At 43.2% G+C, this 20,874-nt stretch overlaps 1 protein-coding gene across 4 annotated transcripts in view; it reads right to left on the bottom strand.

The window, feature by feature from the left end:
* Positions 1-20,874, bottom strand: part of LOC119436584 (general vesicular transport factor p115) — a 52,737-nt gene that overhangs the window by 2,066 nt on the left and 29,797 nt on the right. Inside the window, exons 13-19 of one of the 4 annotated variants that reach the window (XM_037703469.2) lie at positions 19,252-19,433; positions 17,602-17,720; positions 14,439-14,577; positions 12,083-12,207; positions 8,630-8,818; positions 5,902-6,033; positions 4,693-4,707 (exon numbers count right to left, since the gene is read on the bottom strand). In XM_037703469.2, coding sequence (XP_037559397.1) covers positions 4,693-4,707; positions 5,902-6,033; positions 8,630-8,818; positions 12,083-12,207; positions 14,439-14,577; positions 17,602-17,720; positions 19,252-19,433 — 901 coding nt within the window. The remainder of the gene's footprint in view (positions 1-4,692; positions 4,708-5,901; positions 6,034-8,629; positions 8,819-12,082; positions 12,208-14,438; positions 14,578-17,601; positions 17,721-19,251; positions 19,434-20,874) is intronic. The other 3 variants (XM_037703470.2, XM_037703471.2, XM_037703472.2) reach the window with 3 other exon arrangements.

Below are 20,874 nucleotides of genomic sequence, written 5' to 3'. Positions count from 1 at the left end.
AAGTAAACATTTTAAAAGCATTTTATATTCATTTGCTACACTTTTACTCTACTACATTATTGGCACAGCATGATGAACGAACTGTTTCATCTATACCAATTGCATGTGTTAACTCTTAGCCACAGTAAAAGAGGTGCTGCTTCTGTATGGTTATAGAAAAAAATTTTTTCACTTCAAAAAAATTGTAGGCCTTAAGTTAGTCTTTTTAACTGTATCTTTTAAAAAGGTGCTGCAGAAATAATCCATCATAAATTTCATCACATATTTGCACAGTTTGGAACAAAAGCTGAATAAGGCACAAATGAGAGGAATGATTTAAGGCTTTAACTTAAGTGTACTGAGACTTGCACCAGCCCACATACACGCATACAAAAAAAAAAAAAAAAATTGCAGACTTTTTGTGGGCTAAGAAGCTAGCTACTATAACAATTGTGCCATGTCACATAGCACCAATTACTACAGTTCTACTATACTACTACATGACATGTAGTAGTATAATAGTACCGCAAGAATGAACAACTGCACTTTCAATATCCTTGTAGCACAGCCTTCTGTTCCGTTTGTTCTGAATTTGTTACGCTAATGATGCAATGGCCCCGACATAGAGAAGAAACATGCACACACTTTCTCATGACTAGAGATCTGCTGGATGATGCAGCATCGTCTGGTACATTGGCGTATCCAAAGGGGGGGAGGGGGGGGGTTCCAACTCTCCCCCTCTTTCCCACAAAACAAAGTTTCAGGAGGTGAACTCAGAAAGAGCGACATGGATGAAAGGGGAAGCTTGAATGTGTGAAAGCAAGGCGAGGGCTAGTGGCAGTCCGAATGGAGGGGGGAGGAGGGGTTGTCATGGGGGCGATCTCTCCCATGCAGAGAACATTGCGGCCCCGCTCATGGCGCACCTCTGCCTCATTAAGGATCGTGTTAACTATGCCTGCTGAGGGGAGGGATCAGCGCTAAAAATTCCACACACAGGTAAAGATGGTAAAGTGCGCGTATAAAACTTGGATACATAGTTGATCCCCACCAGGCCTTCGTGTCGTCGAAGAGCTTCTCATTTCTGGTACTTGACCAAATCGTTGACCACGCTACGTGGAAGAAAATCATTCCGAAAATATTGCGACTTGCTTGTCTAGGAAACGCACAATAAGCACCCCCTCCCCCTTTTGCCCCCTTCTTTTTCTTTCCTTTGTGTCCGACTTCCAGTATGTTAATAAACTTGAGAAGAGCTTGCTGTTAGGCTAGTTTGTACATGCTGCTAAGAATGAAAACAGTGCAAAGAACGGGACAAGGAGGAGAGACCTACTGAACGCTGATTGGTGCACAGCAAAATATATCAAGGACGGGGGTGCCAGGCCAGGGAAGCTAAGAAACGGCCACAACAAACAGGTCGGAGGGCAAGTAGGTGAATGGCCTCAAAGACCACGCAGAAACAGAAATATAGTAATATTAGGGGCCGCAGCGCCATTCAACAACCCGGTGAATGTTGAAGAGTGAGACTGTGACTAACGGAAAAGAATTTTAAGAAGAGGAGTGGGGTGATGGATACAAGGAAGTGGGGGGGTAGACGCGCATAAAATGCGTCGAGAACGAAGTTGGCAGATAATTATGGACACAGGGAGAGCGTCTGGTCACTGCCCGATCGCTCAACACCAGAAGGCCGTGGCCAGTCACTTGGCTGAGGCTCACCTACGCCGTCGTAACACGTGCTGCTTGCTGCGGAGAGCCCGTCCTCCAACTAAACGTCTCGGCAATTTTCAAAATAGCCGGGTGTCAGGAGACACGACAGTTTCAAATCTCTTGGAGCTACTGGCCCTTATTTTACTGCCAACTACGGATGCCATAATTTTCACAAATCCTTCTAAACAGGAAGCAGCCCTGCTTCGGACTGTCTGCCTCATCAATTCCCGAGTGTGATCAAATAACAATGAGTCATGTGATGACTACAATACCATAATCACAAGTTACTTCCTAACATCTCTCCAAACAAGTCGGACAGCAGGTCATCAAAAGTGAGTGAAACTTGCATCGTATGATACTATCGAAGTTCTAGCACAAAGCTTCGTTCCTGTATTTTTAAATATGAATAATATAGCACGCCCACAATGCCGAAAGCATGATAGGCGACTTGCAAAATAGTGCCCGCCCTCATCCGTATGAAGCCGTGGATGTACCACTCATTGGAAGATCTGGCTGGAAAACAACGGTTACCTCCACTGTTACCTGGGCTGCAAGAAGTCTGGGCTGGGCTGCAAAATGCAAACAATAAGATAAACGATAGCGTGCTGTCTTGTTTTTGTTTGGCCCCATTCTTAGCGCTGTTCGTTTTTTCAAGTCTTGTACCAGCTATATAGGTCATCGACATATACATTATATAAATGCATCAATTCGTAAACGAAATTTTAGTTTCTTTTAATATCATAATTTTTTTAAATAGCATAAGGATGATAGCATAATTTGATGCGAAGTGGCTGCTCGTTTTAGCAATGAAAAGCTTTTGTCAGAAGTTAAGCCAAGTGTTGTTCCGGCAACGAAAAACGCGCATCCTCGTTGTTAAAGCATTCTAGTCCGGGGAGTGCTAAGAGTTCGGCTTTGCGGGGTCTACAGCCTCCACACACACACACACACACACACACACATAGAGAGAGAGAGACAGAGAGGGAGCGGCGGAGAAAACCCCCCCCCCCCCCCCCCCCCTCGCCCCCCCAAAAAATTTATGGCTATGCCACTGGTCTGGCAAGTCTAACAAACAAAATGGTTCATGCAGGTAAGTAATTATGAAGTAGTGAAAAAAAAAAACCTGCGCATTCGCTTCAATATTGTGTTAGCACCTTCATGGGCAGTGTATTTAAAGGGCACATTGCCTGGTCCCAATTGAAATTTTGGTTACACGAGTTCCAACCAGGGAAAGAATTTCTAAGCAGGGTTTAGTAATATCAAAGATCAAAGTAAAAGAACATGTTATGAGGCCTTATTATGAGGAGACAAGCTACCTTTCTTGCAGCAGAGGCTCTCTCCTACAACCAATGGTCGCGAGTGACATGACTCCCCTACCTCCTTCTATGCAGGAGCTAAGGACTCGCAGGACGTTTACTTCATGATCCTCACTTCCTTTTTTTTTCTCTCTCTTTCCCTTCTTTTCTTGCTGGGGAGCGCATTTCCAGTGGTGGTTTCGCATGCTCTGCTATCATATCAGTTATTGCACATAATGTGCTACTTGCATTGGTTGCCACACAGTGACCATCGCTGTGCATCTTGTCCTGCCTGATGGTGGACCTTTCACCAATGTCTCATGGTGCCACTACCACAGGATGAAGGAATTTAGCAGGCATGGCGATGACAACACAGGATCAACAACAAAATTTTCATAAGCACATTTGAAGCGTGTGATGATGAAAGTGCCAAAGGCTACGAAGCACCAAGCGCATGCGTGTGCAACATGCCAACGTGATTGGAGGCATAAGCCATCGGTCAACTCCTGCACTAGCTTGGTGCACGTGAAAATGGAAGTGACAGTTTTAACAAAGTGGCTACAACAGAGAATGTTCTTTTTTGTTTGCCTAATATGTAACTAAGAAACCACCATGGATTTTTTGTAACAAGCGCCTACACAAAAAAACAACACAGCTAGTAATTATTTTTGCTCTTATGTTGAAAGAGGATTTTTCTTTTTCTTTTGTCTTTTGCTCTGAGCACGGAAAAAAATTTAATTGTGCACACAGTCAATAAGCAACAAACAGGCATTGGTAATGGTGCCTTGACTTACCATATTTAAATAGTGCGACTATGGTTTAGTATTTGCAGTTGTGGTGGTTAATGGCTACAAATAATAGCATTAAATATACATTTTAATGCCCCTTTAACTTTGTTATAACAAGCTTAAATTCTATTGCTCCTAGCTGAAGCTTTAGTTCTCGAAGTTTCTCAATCGGCAACAAAGCAATGCAACCTAAACTGACAATAAACACTTCAAGCTACACATTGTATGGCTTCACTTGTTGAACGGCACTAATACCAATGTATGATAGCACGTCAGACTATTGATTGAATTGGTTGATTTTCTATGCTTGGTAAGGAAAGAGTTGCCTGCTACAGTTAGAAATTGCACCAGATGCATCATTTGCAACATGCCTTACTAAACGTAGCAAAAATTCCTTTTAAGCAGCAGCAAACACAAGCAGGTGCTACCAACCAGCAACAGCACACATGAATTCTTTAAGGTCTTTCACTGCACCTTATTGCAAACTGGACTATAGCACAGCCATTTCATAGGAATTCACATGAATGAAGTTGCAGGTGAGAGACTATGGCTTAACAAACACACACAATGGGTAGCAGCACTCATCAAGCCATGGTTATGACAAGGATTTACGTTGCAGCTTTCCCACAAAAAGAGGGGCACAACAGACTGAAAGCAGAAAAAAGGCGACTTCGTTGCTGCACCATCTTGTACAAATCCTCTACAAATGCGTGTGTACAACAATAATGGAGCTTTGATAAAAGAACTATAGCAGCACAAAGTATGCTAAACATGAAAAGTACTGCACCAATACACTTTTGCAGAAGCATGGTAGCTTTTGCTGCCACTGTCTTGTCCAAGAGAAAATAAAAGATCACTGCACCACATGCCTCCCTTCATCATGCCTTCCCTTCACCACTGTTACCGTCTTGTTAAACAGGCACAACACTCACCGCATCTGGTTCTGCCTGAAAATTTCAAAAAGCAGGAAACAAAAGGTCATTGAAAAATGAGACAGTGAATGTAGTGTGCTGTTTAGAACTCTGCAACAGCGTCCCAATTTGACAGCGACACAGAATGAATGCAGCAACCAAGAAGTGAAATGCATAAGCAGCTAAGCATTCCATGCCACTTAGGATGCTACTAGAAGGCAAGCTCGCATACCGAATAGAGCCGATGCCAAGAAGTGACAGTATGCCTATCCTTGGCTTAAAAATGGCACTTAAGCGAAGATTCTGTAGCAAAGGATGTTTCCAAACAAAAGAAGACACGCAAAGGAAAACAAGAAAAAAAAAAAGGCAAATTCTTTTAAAAAAGTCATATGGTCGTGGTATAGAGATCGGTTTCCACTTAAGCTAGTAAATATTAAGCACAACTTCAAAACGAATATGCAAAAATAAAACAAAAAACAGGAATTATACAACTATGACACAATACCTACGAAATTTAACTAAAAAAAGAGGGGGGGGGGTCCAAAGTAACTTATTATGTCCTATCAGATGCTCTACTTAATTTTTTTTAATGGCTAAAGATAGTATGTGCCACAAAGAAAAGAAATCTCAAAGTTTTCACGAGTTCCCATTTTAGCCCTTGTTCATATTACTTCGCACGACAGAAGCTTTACTGCTGGCACATTGACATTGAGAAAGAGCACATTGCCAGTGCATTTTCAGTCGCCTAATTAATAGCTATAAAATCAGAAACAAACAAACCTCTGACTCCCCATTCTGTCGGTCTAAATATGCGACACAATTTGATGGAAGATAAGAGAGGGAGAAAAAAAATGACCCTATTGCAGCCATGCTGAGCCAGGGAATGGTTTTGCCATTTTTAACACATTACAGCCCACACCCACCCACAACTGTCAAGTACTTGGTGGGTGGTTCCTGTTTGTGGTTGCACCAGGCACAAATCACTGTGTGAGTTGTTGCATAAATGTGGGGCACATAACCAAGGTTCCGCCACAGCACCAGCACCATGCCACCAACACAAGACAAAGGAAGCAGTATATTTGGCAGGGGAGAAAACAAGGAAGAAACAAACAGTTAGTTGCAATAGAGGCAGAATGCAGAAGAACGTGCAAAGCAGAAGTCTTGGAAGTGAGGTTTATGCATAAAGTTCCATGTCACTATTGCAATCTATGTAGGAAGAGTCCAGTGTACCTCTACCCCAAGCTCTTTGAACTTGGATTTGAGCTTGAAGATTTTTGTGTCCTGCTCCGTGAGCATCACAAGAAGATCTTCTTGCTCTTTCCGCAGAGTCTGTAGCTCTTCCTCTGATGCCTCCTTCTCTTTCTGCAAGTCACAAATACACAAATGAATTGGACACTGCCCACACATCAACATACCATGGCAAAAGCTTGCATAAATAAACATCTCTATAGACCTTTCTATTGGGACAGGAGGACACCTCTATCTGGACTGTTGCATGTGGGTATAAATAACACATGCTGTTCCTGTCCCTATGCTTTTGAGCAGGTACTCACATGGACTGAAAAAAGTTCAGAGGGCACTGTGTTGAAGAAGCCCAGGGAGCTCTTGTTGGAAAGGTATGTACAGTTAAACCTGCTTATAACGAACCTCCATATAACGAATTCCTGGATATAACGAAGTTTTTTTATTCCCCGCCATTACTCCATAGAAGCACATGTATTTGAGACCTCTACGTAACGAAGTGGCAGCGGGAGACCCCCTCGATATAACGAATTTCCCCCTCCGACAACCTAGAGATTTCGGCCCAAATTTTGTCATTTTTGCGCGAGCAGCAACCGGAAGCACCTTCTCCGCCACGACGGAATGCGAAGCGAGCGCACGTGTGCGTGCGTGCGTGTGCGAGGCGGGCCTGCATCCCCCAACCCGGCGATCTTGCCGCCGTGGGCGTGACCTTTCCCTCTCCCTTCATTCAAACCTGATCCTGCCGCTTGCTGCAGCTGGCCTAGCCCACCAAGCCGGCACTCTCTCCTTTTCCAGTTGATGTTGCCGACGCGCTGGTACACGCTGTGGCACATCACACTCGACGAGCGCGGACACGCGCTGTCAAACGCTGGCGGTGGGTGGAAGCGCCGCGGGAGAAGCGAGCGAAGTGACCTTCGTGCTGTTGTCTATCGCTTCAACGCAAACTGAGCGCCGAGAACACACAGCATGCACAAAGCTACGAGACTCTGCCCCAACGCAGATCGCTTTCAAGATACGGCCCGTGCGACCGCGCACCGCCGCGCAGTACGCAGTTGATGCCAGAGTACAGTACAACGCTGCCCCGCTATCCCTCTCCCTCGTTGCCTCGCTGGTGCCTCGAGCGCAACGGAAGAAGGCGCGCATCCTCCCTGCTTTTCTTGCGCGCGCGAGATTTAGACGCGGTCGTCGGCTCCCCTCGCACGTTTTCACTCGCACATACAGCATACGGCGCGCGGCGACTGCGTTATCGCCCTTGGACTTTATACGAGATATCTATGAGCCAAAACCAATTTTAGGGCCACAACGCGTCATAGACACCATCTTTGTATAGCAAATACGGATCTCAAGGGCCATACTTTTGCTGGCGGAAACCGAAAATACGTCATAGTTGTCGTCCCCGGCACTTTGGGCGGCCAATGCCATCGTCAAGCCACCAAGCCAAGCGACATGAAAAGTCAAAATGGCCGCTCGGGCCGGCGCGGGGTGGCAGTTCGCAATGTATGATGCGGGAACGGTCCCACAGTTGCGACGCAACAGCGGGGTTACCAATGCATTGGGTTCTATGAGAGTTGTACCGGGACCGGCCAAAAACGACGTAACAACCGGGAACGTAACAGAGGGGTTCTACTGTAACACTACGACGCTACGACGCCATTGTGATGCATTGCAGCACCCGGGAACGTAACAGAGGGGTTCTACTGTAACACTACGACGCTACGACGCCATTGTGATGCTCGCTCTTCGTTTCAGATGCCTCGCGCTTGTGCAAAACGACACGCGTCCACGCATCCGGTACCTGGTGTGACATTCCAAGGATGAGTGCTTCGACGAAAACGGAAAACGGGTGCACGTTACAATTGAGGACGCGTTAGAATCGAGTTTATACGGTAAGCGTTTCTTTTTCGAATTTTCGTGCCGAACCTGCATATAACGAAATCCTCTTTATAACGAAGTTTTTCGGGAATTTGTCAATTTCGTTATATCCAGGTTTAACTGTATTTCACTGCAAGGTTGGGGCTGAATATCTTGCAACTGTTGCTAGTCTCACAATTTCTGCTTAAGTACATGTCTTAATAATTGACTGGCTTCAATTCTGCAACTGCAACACACACGATACGTTACTAATTAAAAAACTAATTTACAAAACATTTCAAATTCTCATTGGCATTTATATATATATATATATATATATATATATATATATATAGTACAATAACTGATATCTGCCAGTGCTATGAATTTTGCCAACAGAAATTTTCATTTTGTCTTGAATCCCATATTTCTAATAAATGGAAACAATCATCATGGATCGAAACATATAGTATAATTGTAGCACAGGGAAGTAAACCGTACTAATGGCTTCTGGTCATTATATATGTTTTATGGTAGTACTGTTTCATGGCATGTTCGCACTCAAAATTTGTTAGGTATCCTGCAACAAAAAGTTGCATTTTAGCCGCTTAGCACAAAGGTGAGGGTTAGCACTGAGCATAGTCGGTCCATCAAAAAATTATAGGAACCGTAAGCACCACCAAATCAGTGAGCAACAAGAGTTGTGCTGGCAATCTTGCCCATAAGGTTCTGCTTTAGCACTAGCCTCTAGAGGAGACAAGCACACTGTAATGTCCTCATTTGTGCAAGTGACAACCAGTAACCTGCTTAACTGTGCTACAAATTTCTAACTGAATTGAGCAGGCTTATGAACGGGAAGGCCCACCTTGACAAGATCGCTAGCCTCGCGAAGCGAAGACACCTCTTCTTCAAGAGCTGCAATTCGCTCCTTGGCAGAATCAAGCTCGGCCTTCAGCGATGGGTCAGCTGCAGGGGCAGCAACTGTTTCGGAAGACGGCGTGCTGGCTGGCTCTGTGACAAATGCCTGGCTCACTTTTTCTGCCTTTAAGGTTTCCTGCAATGTTAAGTGGGAGGGGCACATCCAAGGTGAATATGAAGGAGGAGAGTGTTAACTGTGTACTTGAAACAAATGCTGTAAACAGATGAGACCGCAGAAGATGTGAGGGATATCTAAAGAATAAGTCAGAGGCCTAGAGAAGATACAGCCCTAGTTAAACGTACAGCATAAGGACTTTGAAATACACTTACAGAATGCAAAGCAATAAAACTTACTGATAACATTTGTACAAGGGCATGAGGCATGGTTGGTAATTGGACAGTGCTTGTAAAAAAAAAAAGAGGGGGGGGGAGGACAAAAGTACAAAAGGGTAACGTACTGAGATAACACCGAGCACTTGAACATAAGAAAAGTAATCACTGAATCTCGGTTTATCTACCTTGTCAATAAATAAGATTGCATGAGATGGCTTACCTTGGGGCACCATGAGAAGCTTAAATGACATCATACGTTAAAGAGAATATTTTTTGGTTTAAAGTGAAGGTAGTAAAATGTGGTTAGGTTTGATTTTAACCGCACATTTGTGCTTCAGATTGAACAGAAAAAGCTGCAAGCACACCACTCAATGGAGGTTCAATATATAAGGGTAGAACTATATTGATAACAGTCAGAAAAGCTGTTTGAATTGCCCCGCATGCTCTGTGAAGTGGGAGATAGCACAATAATGCCATTATTATGAAACATGGAGTAAGGTATCATAGCTATGTAGTATGTGGGGTTGAGGGGGCAAGAGGTGACATCAGCAGTCATACCTCGATTTAATGAGGAGGAGGAGGAATAAACTTTATTTGTGTAGCAGATTTGTGAGACCTAGGCGTCTCTACCTAGATGACGGCCTCGAGCCCTTGGGCTCTGGCGGCATCTTCGGCCTGCTGGATTGCCTTAAGTTGGTCTTCCGGTGCAGAGCTGAGCAGCGCGGTCTCCCACTGCTCTCTGGTCTTGTGCGTTCTATTCTGTATGGGTGTCCCAGGACAAGCCCAAACCATATGTTGCAAGTCCGCCCTTTCTTGACAGAATCTGCATCTATCGGTGTAAAGTTCTGGATAGTAGCGGTGGTAGGCCACCGGGTTCGGATATGTTACTGTTTCGATTTAATGAAACCCAATTTTATGAAATTTTTATTTTAATGAAGTGTTTTTGATACACATATTCAGATCTTAATCCACTGAAAAACCAAAAGCAACAAGTGAACTTTAGTGTCGCCTAATTTAACGATGATTTTTTCTAAAATATGGATAAAATGTGGAGAATACATCAGTATGCTGGGTTTCAGTTCAGGTCAGTAGCATACCCAGGATCTCTGCCAGGGGGGGGGGTTGACAGTTTGCCAATAACATCTAAACAGCACTAATTTCGATTTCTTCACGGGAAATTGTCAAAAAATGCGCTTTTTGCGAGTGTGCAGACGATTGCACGTCTTACATCTTAGTTGCAGTACTGAAATGCGTAAGGAAAGAAAAGGGGTTAAACAAAAGGGGGGGTTAAGTCGGCTTAAGGGGAAGGGTTACAAAGCCCAAATCCCCCCCCCCCCTCGTCGGTGCGTCGCTGGTTCAGGTGACAGATGATCTTTTGAATGAAAAAATTTGCTGCTACCATGATGGACGCAAGACATGCTCAATGAGCTCACTGCCTAAAGCAAGTACTATACACAGGCACTTTTTTTTTTTTTTCAGAAGTTAGGAATATGAGAATAAGCTATGGCCAAGATAGGCCTGCCAAATATGTCTCAAGCAGGTAGCAATGGCCGAAAAGTTAGAGACCAAGAGCAGCGATAAGACTTTACACTCCGTTTTGGACATCAGGTGCAATGCTGTGGAGGCTAGGGAGACTTTTTGCAGTGGCTACATGTGTTCGCACTTAGAAATAGTTCAATGTTTCTTGACCCCAATTGTGTGTAACTGTTCTTTATATAGGCTCAGTATTGAATTAAAGTTTTATTCCCTAGAAATAAACTGTGGTATATGGCTGCTAATGCATTGTTTTAGATCATTTTGCTTTCCATTGTTTTCCTTTTCGGGTTTTTTATTTGCAGGCCGTCACGACAGCCTCACGTGCATTTCGTGCGAGCAAACATCATTGGCACACAGTGAAGTTTAGACGGAATGCACAGCGAAGCACTGACGGAATGCACGGAGTCATACATTTTTGTCACCGAACTTCTTGCCAAGCTTCCACAGCCTTACACCTGATGTTTGAAACGGAGTATAGAGAGAGAGAGAGAGAAAATTATTTAATGAAAGGCAGGGAGGTTAACCAGGACTGAGCCCGGTTGGCTACCCTACACTGGGAGAAGGAAAAAGGGGAGAGAGAGATTAAGAGAAGAATAGAAAGTCCACTGTTGATATCGCCGACGTAGGAACAGATCTCTGTTCTATCACTGATCATCAATCAGTCCGGGTCATAGACGGTCACTCAGTCCTGTAGTTTTTAAAAATTGCAGCAGCATAAGGACATAAGAAATGCCTAAAAACTTGTGCAATATTTTCATGAGTTTTACTTTTAAGTGCCTCCAACTGAATGAAATATTTCTAGAGTCCCAGTGACGTTGTTAAATCGAGGTTGTAGCATGGAACCCATTTAGCATAGAAAGCCAAGGCAGCAACTACACAACATCAGCATGCAATGGCTACTAAGCTGCCCCAGGCATCTTGTGGTGTGCTTTGGGTTTCTAAATGTATGTTCAAAAGCTTAAAAAAAAAGCATCAACCTAGAATGCAAGACCTATTTCACCATTTCTTCATTTTCAGATTCAGTAATGCAACACCTTTTAAAGCTTGTAAGCACCAGTGAGTTTCCTTAAAAATTACTAGAGAGAACTCAATTACTAGTGTCTATGGGAGTTCCAAGCATGGCAGTTCAGCCTTCATGCGAATGATGGCTATTAGCATGGATTTGCCTAAACTTTTTTCTTTATACACTATGTTTCAAACAGCTCTGTGACATTGCAAGCCGACTAGCTTCAACAAAATATTGCGTTATAAGTACTACAATTCGCACTAATTACACATATGCAAAGAGTCTTATAGCCTTCTGCATTTAGAAAAGCATAGATTGCTTTGAAATTTAAGCCACTGAAGACAGATAAAACGTAGTAAACAGTAACAAAAACATCTGAAGCCACAAGCATGAAAATCAGATGGATCCATGTAGTAACCATCATTCCCATGGAAAGCTGAATAATCACAGTGCCAGAGTTCCCTCTGTAGAGTTTTTCGGCTTCTATCCAATCCCAATTAACAATTAGGGATATAAAAGCCTCACCAGTTCCTGCAATATCTGCTCATGTTGTTTCCGAAGGTCCTCCAGCTCTCTCTTGGTCTGATCCAGCTCAGGGCTGGGGCTCTTGCTGTCTCCTTGGCCACCACCAGCTGCCACTGTGAAAGATGCTTCAAGAATAAGGCCTACACTCGAGCTGCCTAGCCAGCTTGTTCACCATCATCAATCTTTATAGCCGTTTTAACAACTTGTTCAATCTGTAACAGTGTCTTAAGGTTAAATGCATACACATTACCATTACCACAACAGTGCAATGCCGAGAACACAGTCAAATGCTATCGCACTGGTGCCGACATCGAGTGGAATTGTGTTAAATTGAAACCTCTTGCAAACCGTACTGCTTCGCGCAACTCTTCTTGGTTGAACACTGACAAAAGTAGTGCTAAGGTTAATATGTAGCCGTAAAGGTATGCAAAGACAGTCACATATTCATCTGCAGGATTTCTACACACTTTGTTTCAAGGAAGCTTCCCCAGATGTCACTACAACCCCCCCCCCCCCCCCCCCCCTGTTACCTCTAGGCACGATACGCCAGTGATACATGCACACTGAGCTAAAAGTTTTAATGCCACTTTGATGACAACAGGAAACAACATTACACAGAAACATGATAGATATACACACTGAGTGCTAAACTGCTTCACTAAGCAAAAGTTACAGGGCATGGGTGCTGTGAAAAAACACTACTACTTTAAGCACTATACAATGTAGAATGCATACTGCACACTGACATAGTCATATGCGACATGATTAATTGCTTACTCTTTGCTCACATGAGAGGCAAAGTTTCATAAGTACGCCTTGTAAACTCAGATAAAGGCAATATAGACATTATTAATGCTAAAGACTTGGGCAGCACAACCCATAAAAGTTGAGCAGAACATCTTGAAGGCCTAGATGGTTCATTATTAAGGACAGATGCTTATTGCGCGAAACGTGAAACAGACAACACAAAGAAAAGGAACATGAAGAAAGCTTGAGCGCCAAACTTTCCATGAAGTCCAGTATTCGGATCAAGTACTTGCCATAATTAGCCATACCAGCATCACCACTTCAGTGATCATGGTTGAAATTAATTTTTTCACCGATGTTTTAGTAAATGGCCATTAGCTATGTTACGCTGAACGTGCCTGTTCTCGTAACCCAAGAACAGGGCGGATCTGATGACTCCCCCTTCTGCTGCAGAATCATTTGGTTCTCTCTCTTGAGTGAGGCAGTTATGGCGCCCACAGCAGGACATGACTGCTCCCCTAACCCTTGTGGGGAGCACGTTGGGGAAGAGCCCGACACCCTTAATGAGTACTAGTTCAGTTACATGAAACATATTTTTTTCTAATAAGTGATTCATCTGTGGCACTTTGTGTGCAACACGTACACCATTTTATTTTTGCTTATTCCTTCATACTAATCTAAAGGTAATTATGTACTTAGTATTGTCTTTGGTACATATTTATCAATTGAGCCCTCTAGAAATGCCTCTAGGCTTTAGATAAGTACATGTTTGGGGAGTTCACAAAATATATATGTTAACCCTAGCTACTCTGTCAACCAGTCTGAGGACCACCAATGCTTCCAAAATGCACAAGCTGAAGAATAACATAAAAGCTAAATTTAAAAAGCAGAACCAGGCTGGCAGGTGGCCAAACACTCAATAACGGCACTGCACTATTAAACAGAAGTTTACAGCCAACACAGCTAGCTTGAACTCCTCGACAACACAAAAGTTTGAGTGATCAGAAGACTGAACTACTGCAGGCTTAATTAAATATGATTCAAAATAAGCTTTTAAGGGAACAGATACATAATAATACATGAAATTATCTTACGCCTTCATCTAATGGCCACTGCCATGTACCAAGGCAGTCAGCTAGGGGGGAGAGAGGGAGAGAGACAGAGCGACCACACTCTGTGTATCCAGTATATCTGAGTCATGAATGCATAACTGGATCAATAGCATCACCTCGTAGCTGTGCCCATTAACCCATACAGCAACCTAGCTATCAAATGTGGGCCTGTTCCGACTACTCATTCTACATGAATGTCCCCTCTTCAGCTGCTTTTTAGCAGTTTATTCTGCCTTGGTAAACCAAATTGTGTGAATTAGCCGAAAGCCTTTGTCAAACTAAGCGGTTTCAAAATTGAAAACATCAAGCCAGCTCAAAAGTTTTACAATGACTTAAGTGAAATGTGTAATTGCAGTCAACCATAGCTGATAACTGCCTACCAACCCTAATGTACATGTGTGATGTTCCCTCTTTAGTCCATTAATCAGCACCAAGTAGGTGCCCACCCCTCATCTTGGATAAATAACACCATTTGCTGTGGCTGTGTATGCCCTAACCTCTTTGTGCTTTGAGGAGAGCGTTTTGGTCCTTCAGTTGTTGCACTGTTTCCACCATTTCCTTGAGCTCACGAGTACTCTCCTGATGCTCCCGACGCAGTGTCTCCAGCTCAGAGGTCATAGACTTGATTCTTTCATCCTGGAAATAACATGCCAAAATGATGTATCAAACACAGCATGAAACTAGCACTAACTAGAGTGAGGAGAGAAAGAGAGAGAGACACATTTAAGAATCAAATTTCATGCCCAGTCATTTGACTGAAGTTTCAACCCAGCAGGCACATCACAGAGCCACATTCAGAAGAGAGGAAACTGACGTTGAAACACACCTGGATACCTTCTAGTAGCAGTGGAAATAAATACTTTCACAATGATACCCGGCAGGATGATTTTAAAGCTCCAGCTGTGCTACAATATGAATTCAAATTAATTTTGGGCATGCATTGCTGCATTACTCTGCACCAGGCATATGAAGGAAGCTATTGTCCCAAGCACACCTGCAGTGAACAAGCTGCAGATGTAGTTTTACCACTTCCAAGTGCAGCGAGAATGGTATACAAATACAAGCTACAAATAACCATTGTGAGGCATGCTTGCCTGCTTTATGTTCACGGAAGTAAAGAAGCATCCTCTGAACAAAGCTGAAGCAATCTTAGCTCATGATCAGGGAAAAAATTCCGGCAGAACCCATCTCAAGATGAGCGTTGATGTTATTGCAATTAGCACTGAAGCTATATAGCGACACACTGCACTTCCACCGTCAAAACGCGTCACGTATGAGGCATACATGCAGCCAGGCATCTCTCCCGCGCTTCTCTCTCTAGACATGCTGCACCATCTGGCGATGACACAGCAAAGTTTGCATTTCCTGCATATATATATATATATATCACATGGGTTCAGTTCTGCCCAGCACTGGGTAAATTTTAAACCTTTTTTGTCATGGAATAGCGGCACATACCCAGTGTGACACAACTAGTGACCCAAGTTAGTCCTATGGTTGGTATCGAACTCAGTTACTTCAGTACAGCAGCCTGATTCCCTAACCATTAGACCATACACTACCTGGTGACCCAAGTTGGTGGGAAAATGGTTAGTTGGTTGGTTGATTGGTTGTTTAGTTGGTTGGTTGGTTAGTTAAGACAGACAGACAGATACCGGAAAGTATGTGAAGTATCCTAAGAATGCTAATCTTATTAAAGGGGCTCAGAAACACTTTGCATAATATGCAAAGTGTTTGCATAATATGCAATTTTCTTGTTTTAGCCAGAGGAATCCAACAGCAAATAAAATGCCTAATAATTATAATAATAATGACACCAAGGATGATGACGATGTTTATTTCTTCAGCGTTTTACTTAAAGTCTTGAAAGAGCTTGATAGGTCCAAGAAGCCGGTCTAGAGATCAGTGCACGTGGTCATTCGTTGAAGCTCTTACCTAAACAGTCATGGCAGCAGTGAGTGGGGGCAGTGTCTGAGGAGGTCACTTATGACTGATGGAGTGGGAGAACTCAGGATTGTCAGTAATAGCGAGGATAGAACACCAAAATAATAATGTGTATGTTACAAGCTGTCACTCGCGCGTCGTCAGCGTGAACTAACTCGGGTTAACGCGGCCTCAGGGAGGGGTTAGAACCAGTGGCGCACCGACGAGGGGGGATTCGGGGGTTGTAACCCCCCCCTGAGGCCGACTTAACCCCCCCTTTTGTTTAACCCCTTTTCTTTCCTTACGCATTTGAGTACGGCAACTAAGATGTAAGACGTGCAATCGTCTGCACACTCGCAAAAAGCGGATTTTTTTGACAATTTCCCGTGAAGAAATCGAAATTAGTGCTGGTTAGATGGTATTGGCAAACTGTCAACCCCCCCCCTGGCAGAAATCCTGGGTGCGCTACTGGTTAGAACCCCTGAAACCTTCCCCCCCGTCAGTGCGCCACTGGCTAATGTGTTGATGTGAAAGGCGTTCATGGAAATGTGGTGCATACCCAGTGCATTTGTGGCTCAGCCTACTAATGCATTGGGTTGCTATCCTTGCGGTACCCTTGTGATGCGAGTTCGATTCTGCTCGGCATCAGATATTTAAGGGATCTTTTTCGTCATTGTAGAGCGGCACACACCTTATGGCACATACCCAGTGACCCAAGTTGGCATCAAAAAGGTCCATTGGAGCACAGACTGAGTGGCACATACCCAGTACTCCAAGTCGGCGTCAAAGAATTTCTTCAACAGCGGTACCTACCTAGTCCCGCGTCTACGGTGACCCATGTCAGCGTGAAAGAGGTTCGTTGAAAAGCAGCACGTATGTACACAATGCCACATACTAAGTGACCCAAGTTGGTTCAATGGTTGGTTTCGAACCCTGTTACCTCAGCACGCACACACACACACACACACACACACACACACACACACACACACATACATAGTCTTCAGAAAGTGTGTGAAGTATCCTAAGAATGTTAATGCAGTAAAAATTAAATTCTGTGGTTTTACGAGCCAAAACCTCGATTTGATAATGAGGCACGCTGTAGTGGAAGACTCTGAATCAATTTTGACCACAGGCATCTTTAACATGCAATGCACGGCACACGGGTGTTCTTGCATTTCGCCCCATCAAAATGCAATTTCCACGGCCGGGATTTGATACCGCGACCTCGTGCTTAGCAGCGCCACACCATCGTCACTAAGCCACCGCGGTGGTTGGTGAAGTTAGACGCAGTTACCGGATGAGAGTGGCTTTCTTTCTCGTTTCATTTCCACTAGCATGCTGGAAGCTACACAGGGGCGCAATCAAATCAAATAATTGCATTTGGCACCCAAAAGCAACACACAGGATACAAGAGGTGCTGTAGCGGAGGGGAAGAGGGGGGGCTCCAGATTATTTTTGCCCACCGGGAGTTTTTAAAGCGCATGTAAATCTAAGTACACGATCGTTCTTGCGCACCACCCCCATCAGAGTGTGGCTGGGGATCGAACACGCAACCTCATGCTCAGCAGCAGAACACCATAGCCACTGGGCCACTGCGGCCTTACCACAACGCCTGTGCTCACACCTACCTTGTTAGCCAAATTGTTGTGCAAGTTGCGTATGTCATACGGGCCAGCCTCTACCCTTTACAGAAGCCTCAAATATTCCCTGGCTTATGTCCCTGTCTTGGCTTACCTGATCTCTGATAACTGTCTTGTATTGCAACAGCAATGAATGCTGCTGTGCAGTCATGTTGGACTCAGGCCCATTCGGTAAATCTTTTGGCCGCGGTTGCACTGCCTTTATAATTGTGCCTGAAACCAAGAGATAATTTCTTTCTTTTACTCATCTCATAATCTGCATCAATGTACCAACAGTCACACATGGTTGCATGAGCTGCCCAATGCAAAGACATTGTAACTTTGAGTGGAACAAATTTATTTACTGTCACAGCAACCTAGCAGTGAATGTCACTGAATGTAAGCTACCATTCTTAAACAACTATAAATCTATTTCCAATGAAGTGTTAAAAAATATAAAATTGCAATGGATCAACTTCTTTTTAGTAGTGAATATGTGTGATAGCAATTAGAATAATATGAAATTAAACATTCTATATTGCAAACATTAATTAATGACAATGTGCAGAATTTTACTAGCAGTTCAACTCCAGCCTAAAGTGATGGTACTGCACTGCGCAGCTTGAATGTAGAACCACCAGGAGAATGCCAGTGTGAACTAACACTCAATTGATAACAACAAATTAATAATGATTTGTTAACTATGAGTTGGTACGTCTGAAAAGTAGCATGCAGCTACTTCAAGGCAGATGCCAACTTTCCCTCTAAAAATTTTCCATCACTTTACGGGCTTCTCGACAAGTCATTTAGATAACACAAGGCTGTTTCAAATGAACAATCAGAGACAGCTTGCGCTCAAGGTAAGTTCTAAAAGTCCAAAAATCTAAAGCCAGTTTCAATTTATTCATCTTAAAAATGTGCTATAAAATAAATTTTGTTCGACGTAGTACAAGAAAACATTATTTTAGCACTCACTAGTTTGAAAATCCAGATCTGAGCACATAAAATGGTCTTGTCAATCATATGTGGAAGTATATGGTGTAAAATTATAATTTATTTTATGCCAATTTAATGTTTATCAGTTAACTCACCACACTTAAGTGTTCCAGCTATGATGAGAGCTCAACAGGGATGCAAAATAAACACTGATATCACAGTTGACAATGACGTGACATTGCCAGAACATAAAATAATCTAATCCGAAGCAAAGGCATGTATTCCATGTATTAGTGCAAGTATTTTCCATGTGCTTTCAACGTTTGCACAATCAAGCCCTGTCTGGGTTCCATGAGGTACAAATTGGGGGGGGGGTTATTGCATACTACTAAAGAATAAAAAACTTTGTTTATGCACTGCAAGATAAAACTGCATGGAATTACAATGCATTTTGTTGAAAATTCTAGGGACAAATAAATCATAACCGGTGATGGTCTTATGATTACAAGGATGCCTTGAGCATTTAACAGCTTCAACATTGCAAGCATATTATCTGCCCTAAAGTTAATTAAAAATTAGCAGAATTAGACTAACTAGACTGCTCTCGCACATAACATGCAATTCCTTACTATGTGATGCTGAGAAAACATTTCTGTTTTCACTGTCTTAAAATTGTACATCATCTTGGCCGAAACAGGCAGCATTTGTGCATGTACGAAGTTTCAGCAGATATAAGCAATAGATGGATGAAACCAGGATGTGTGTCTGCCTGCTTCCTCCTGTTTTGGTCCGTGCTACTATATCTCTTCTAAAAGCATTGTTTCATTACCTTCAAGAGATTTGAAAAGGCGACAAAACTCGTAGTCAAAAAACACTTCTGAGGGGTGCTTGTATTTGAGCTGCGGCTTCTGGGCTGCTTGACTGTAGCACTCCTGCTTCGGTATGGCCACCAGCTTATCCACAAATGTGTCCAGGCCCACACGCTTCATCAGCAGCTGGCAGAGGGACTCGCTGTACACCAGCAAGGAATACAAAAACAAGCGAGTTGATATAGCCCTAATGAAAGGCACCAATCAGCCAGTAATAGTATAGAAAAAGAATATGGCATATAGTGTAAGCGGTTTTAAAAAAGAAAGTTTATGATCCTATCAGGCGTCCATGAAATATTTCGGGAGTACTCATGTTTATCGCTTTTAAAGGCGCCCTGCAACACCTTTTCTTCAAAACTGAGTGGCGTAAGTGTGATGCCCTACAACGAATGTATTCCCGGAGGAATGTTTGAAAAGGACAGGATAAAAATAAAGATGTAATGAGTGAAACATTTACTTTCATCATTCCCACTCAGCATGTTTTTTCACAGTGGGGGCAATGCTCTACCTACTGCTCCTTTCTCACATTTACTTTTTTTTTGGTGGGGGGGGGGCTATGCACTAACTATTCAAGGTTGCTGTCCGACAAAGGTGCCAAAGAGCAACAAAACAGCGGTGACAGGCTAGTTGGACACTTTAACAACCACCTCTTTGCCCGTTTGCTAGATTGGAGGGGTGTGCATGTGTGAACAAGCTTTCACTCAAGAGCAACTAATGTTCATGAACAATTGCTCAATATAGTGGTGTCTATGGGCTGTCACGCCATTTTATGACGTCATAGGCGGGACATGATAGAGGAGGGCCTCGCAATTAATCCACAGCAGAGAGAGAGAGAGCAATCTTTCATGCGAGATCATGGGTTCCCTGTTGCTTGCAGCAGAATAATATTTGGTTCATGTTCCTGGCCTCATTGTCTACAGATTGTGAACATTTTTTTACCGCGTTCAAAAAGTATTGCAGTGCCCCTTTTATGACTCAATGATCGAGGCCAGAAAGATTTTCATTCAGCATGAAACTTCCATTCAAAGAATGCAAAATGTAAAGGCGCTACATGCAATAGCACATAGTTTTTTCTATCCATTTGATGGGACTGCCATGGCAATAATTGACCCTTTAAAAAAAAAAAAAATCTCAGATTTTACGTGCCAAAACCACAACATGATTATGAGGCACGCCTGTGTCAAGCAGTAGGCATTCAAACCAGAAAAAAACACCCAGCTTCTTGAGTCACCATGACTACATTAAACTACACACAAAAGATGAATGTTTAAGCAAGACTTTTCAAGCAAAAAGTTCATTTTGACCTAAAGTGATACCTAGTGCAATATTTGTGCAGTGAGTGAGCAGGCTGCAGTAAACACTAGCTGTGACACACAATGTGCACATCATTGTCAGTCTAAAAAATGTGCACATCATTGTCAGTCTGAAGCTGGGCCATAAATGTAGCTTTGGTGATTGGATATGATGGCAGTTTGGTCAAAGACTCTCTGGAGTACGACACAGAGCTAAGTCAGGAGGCTCGAATTGTGGCCTTGAACTGATATGGGCTTTTCTATAGAACACAATAGGAGGGATGCCCTTGA

This window comes from Dermacentor silvarum, chromosome 1, assembly GCF_013339745.2.
Source record: "Dermacentor silvarum isolate Dsil-2018 chromosome 1, BIME_Dsil_1.4, whole genome shotgun sequence".
Lineage (NCBI taxonomy): Eukaryota > Metazoa > Arthropoda > Arachnida > Ixodida > Ixodidae > Dermacentor > Dermacentor silvarum.
Note: the sequence above shows the minus strand (reverse complement) of the source record. Positions and strands in the feature narration are given on the sequence as shown.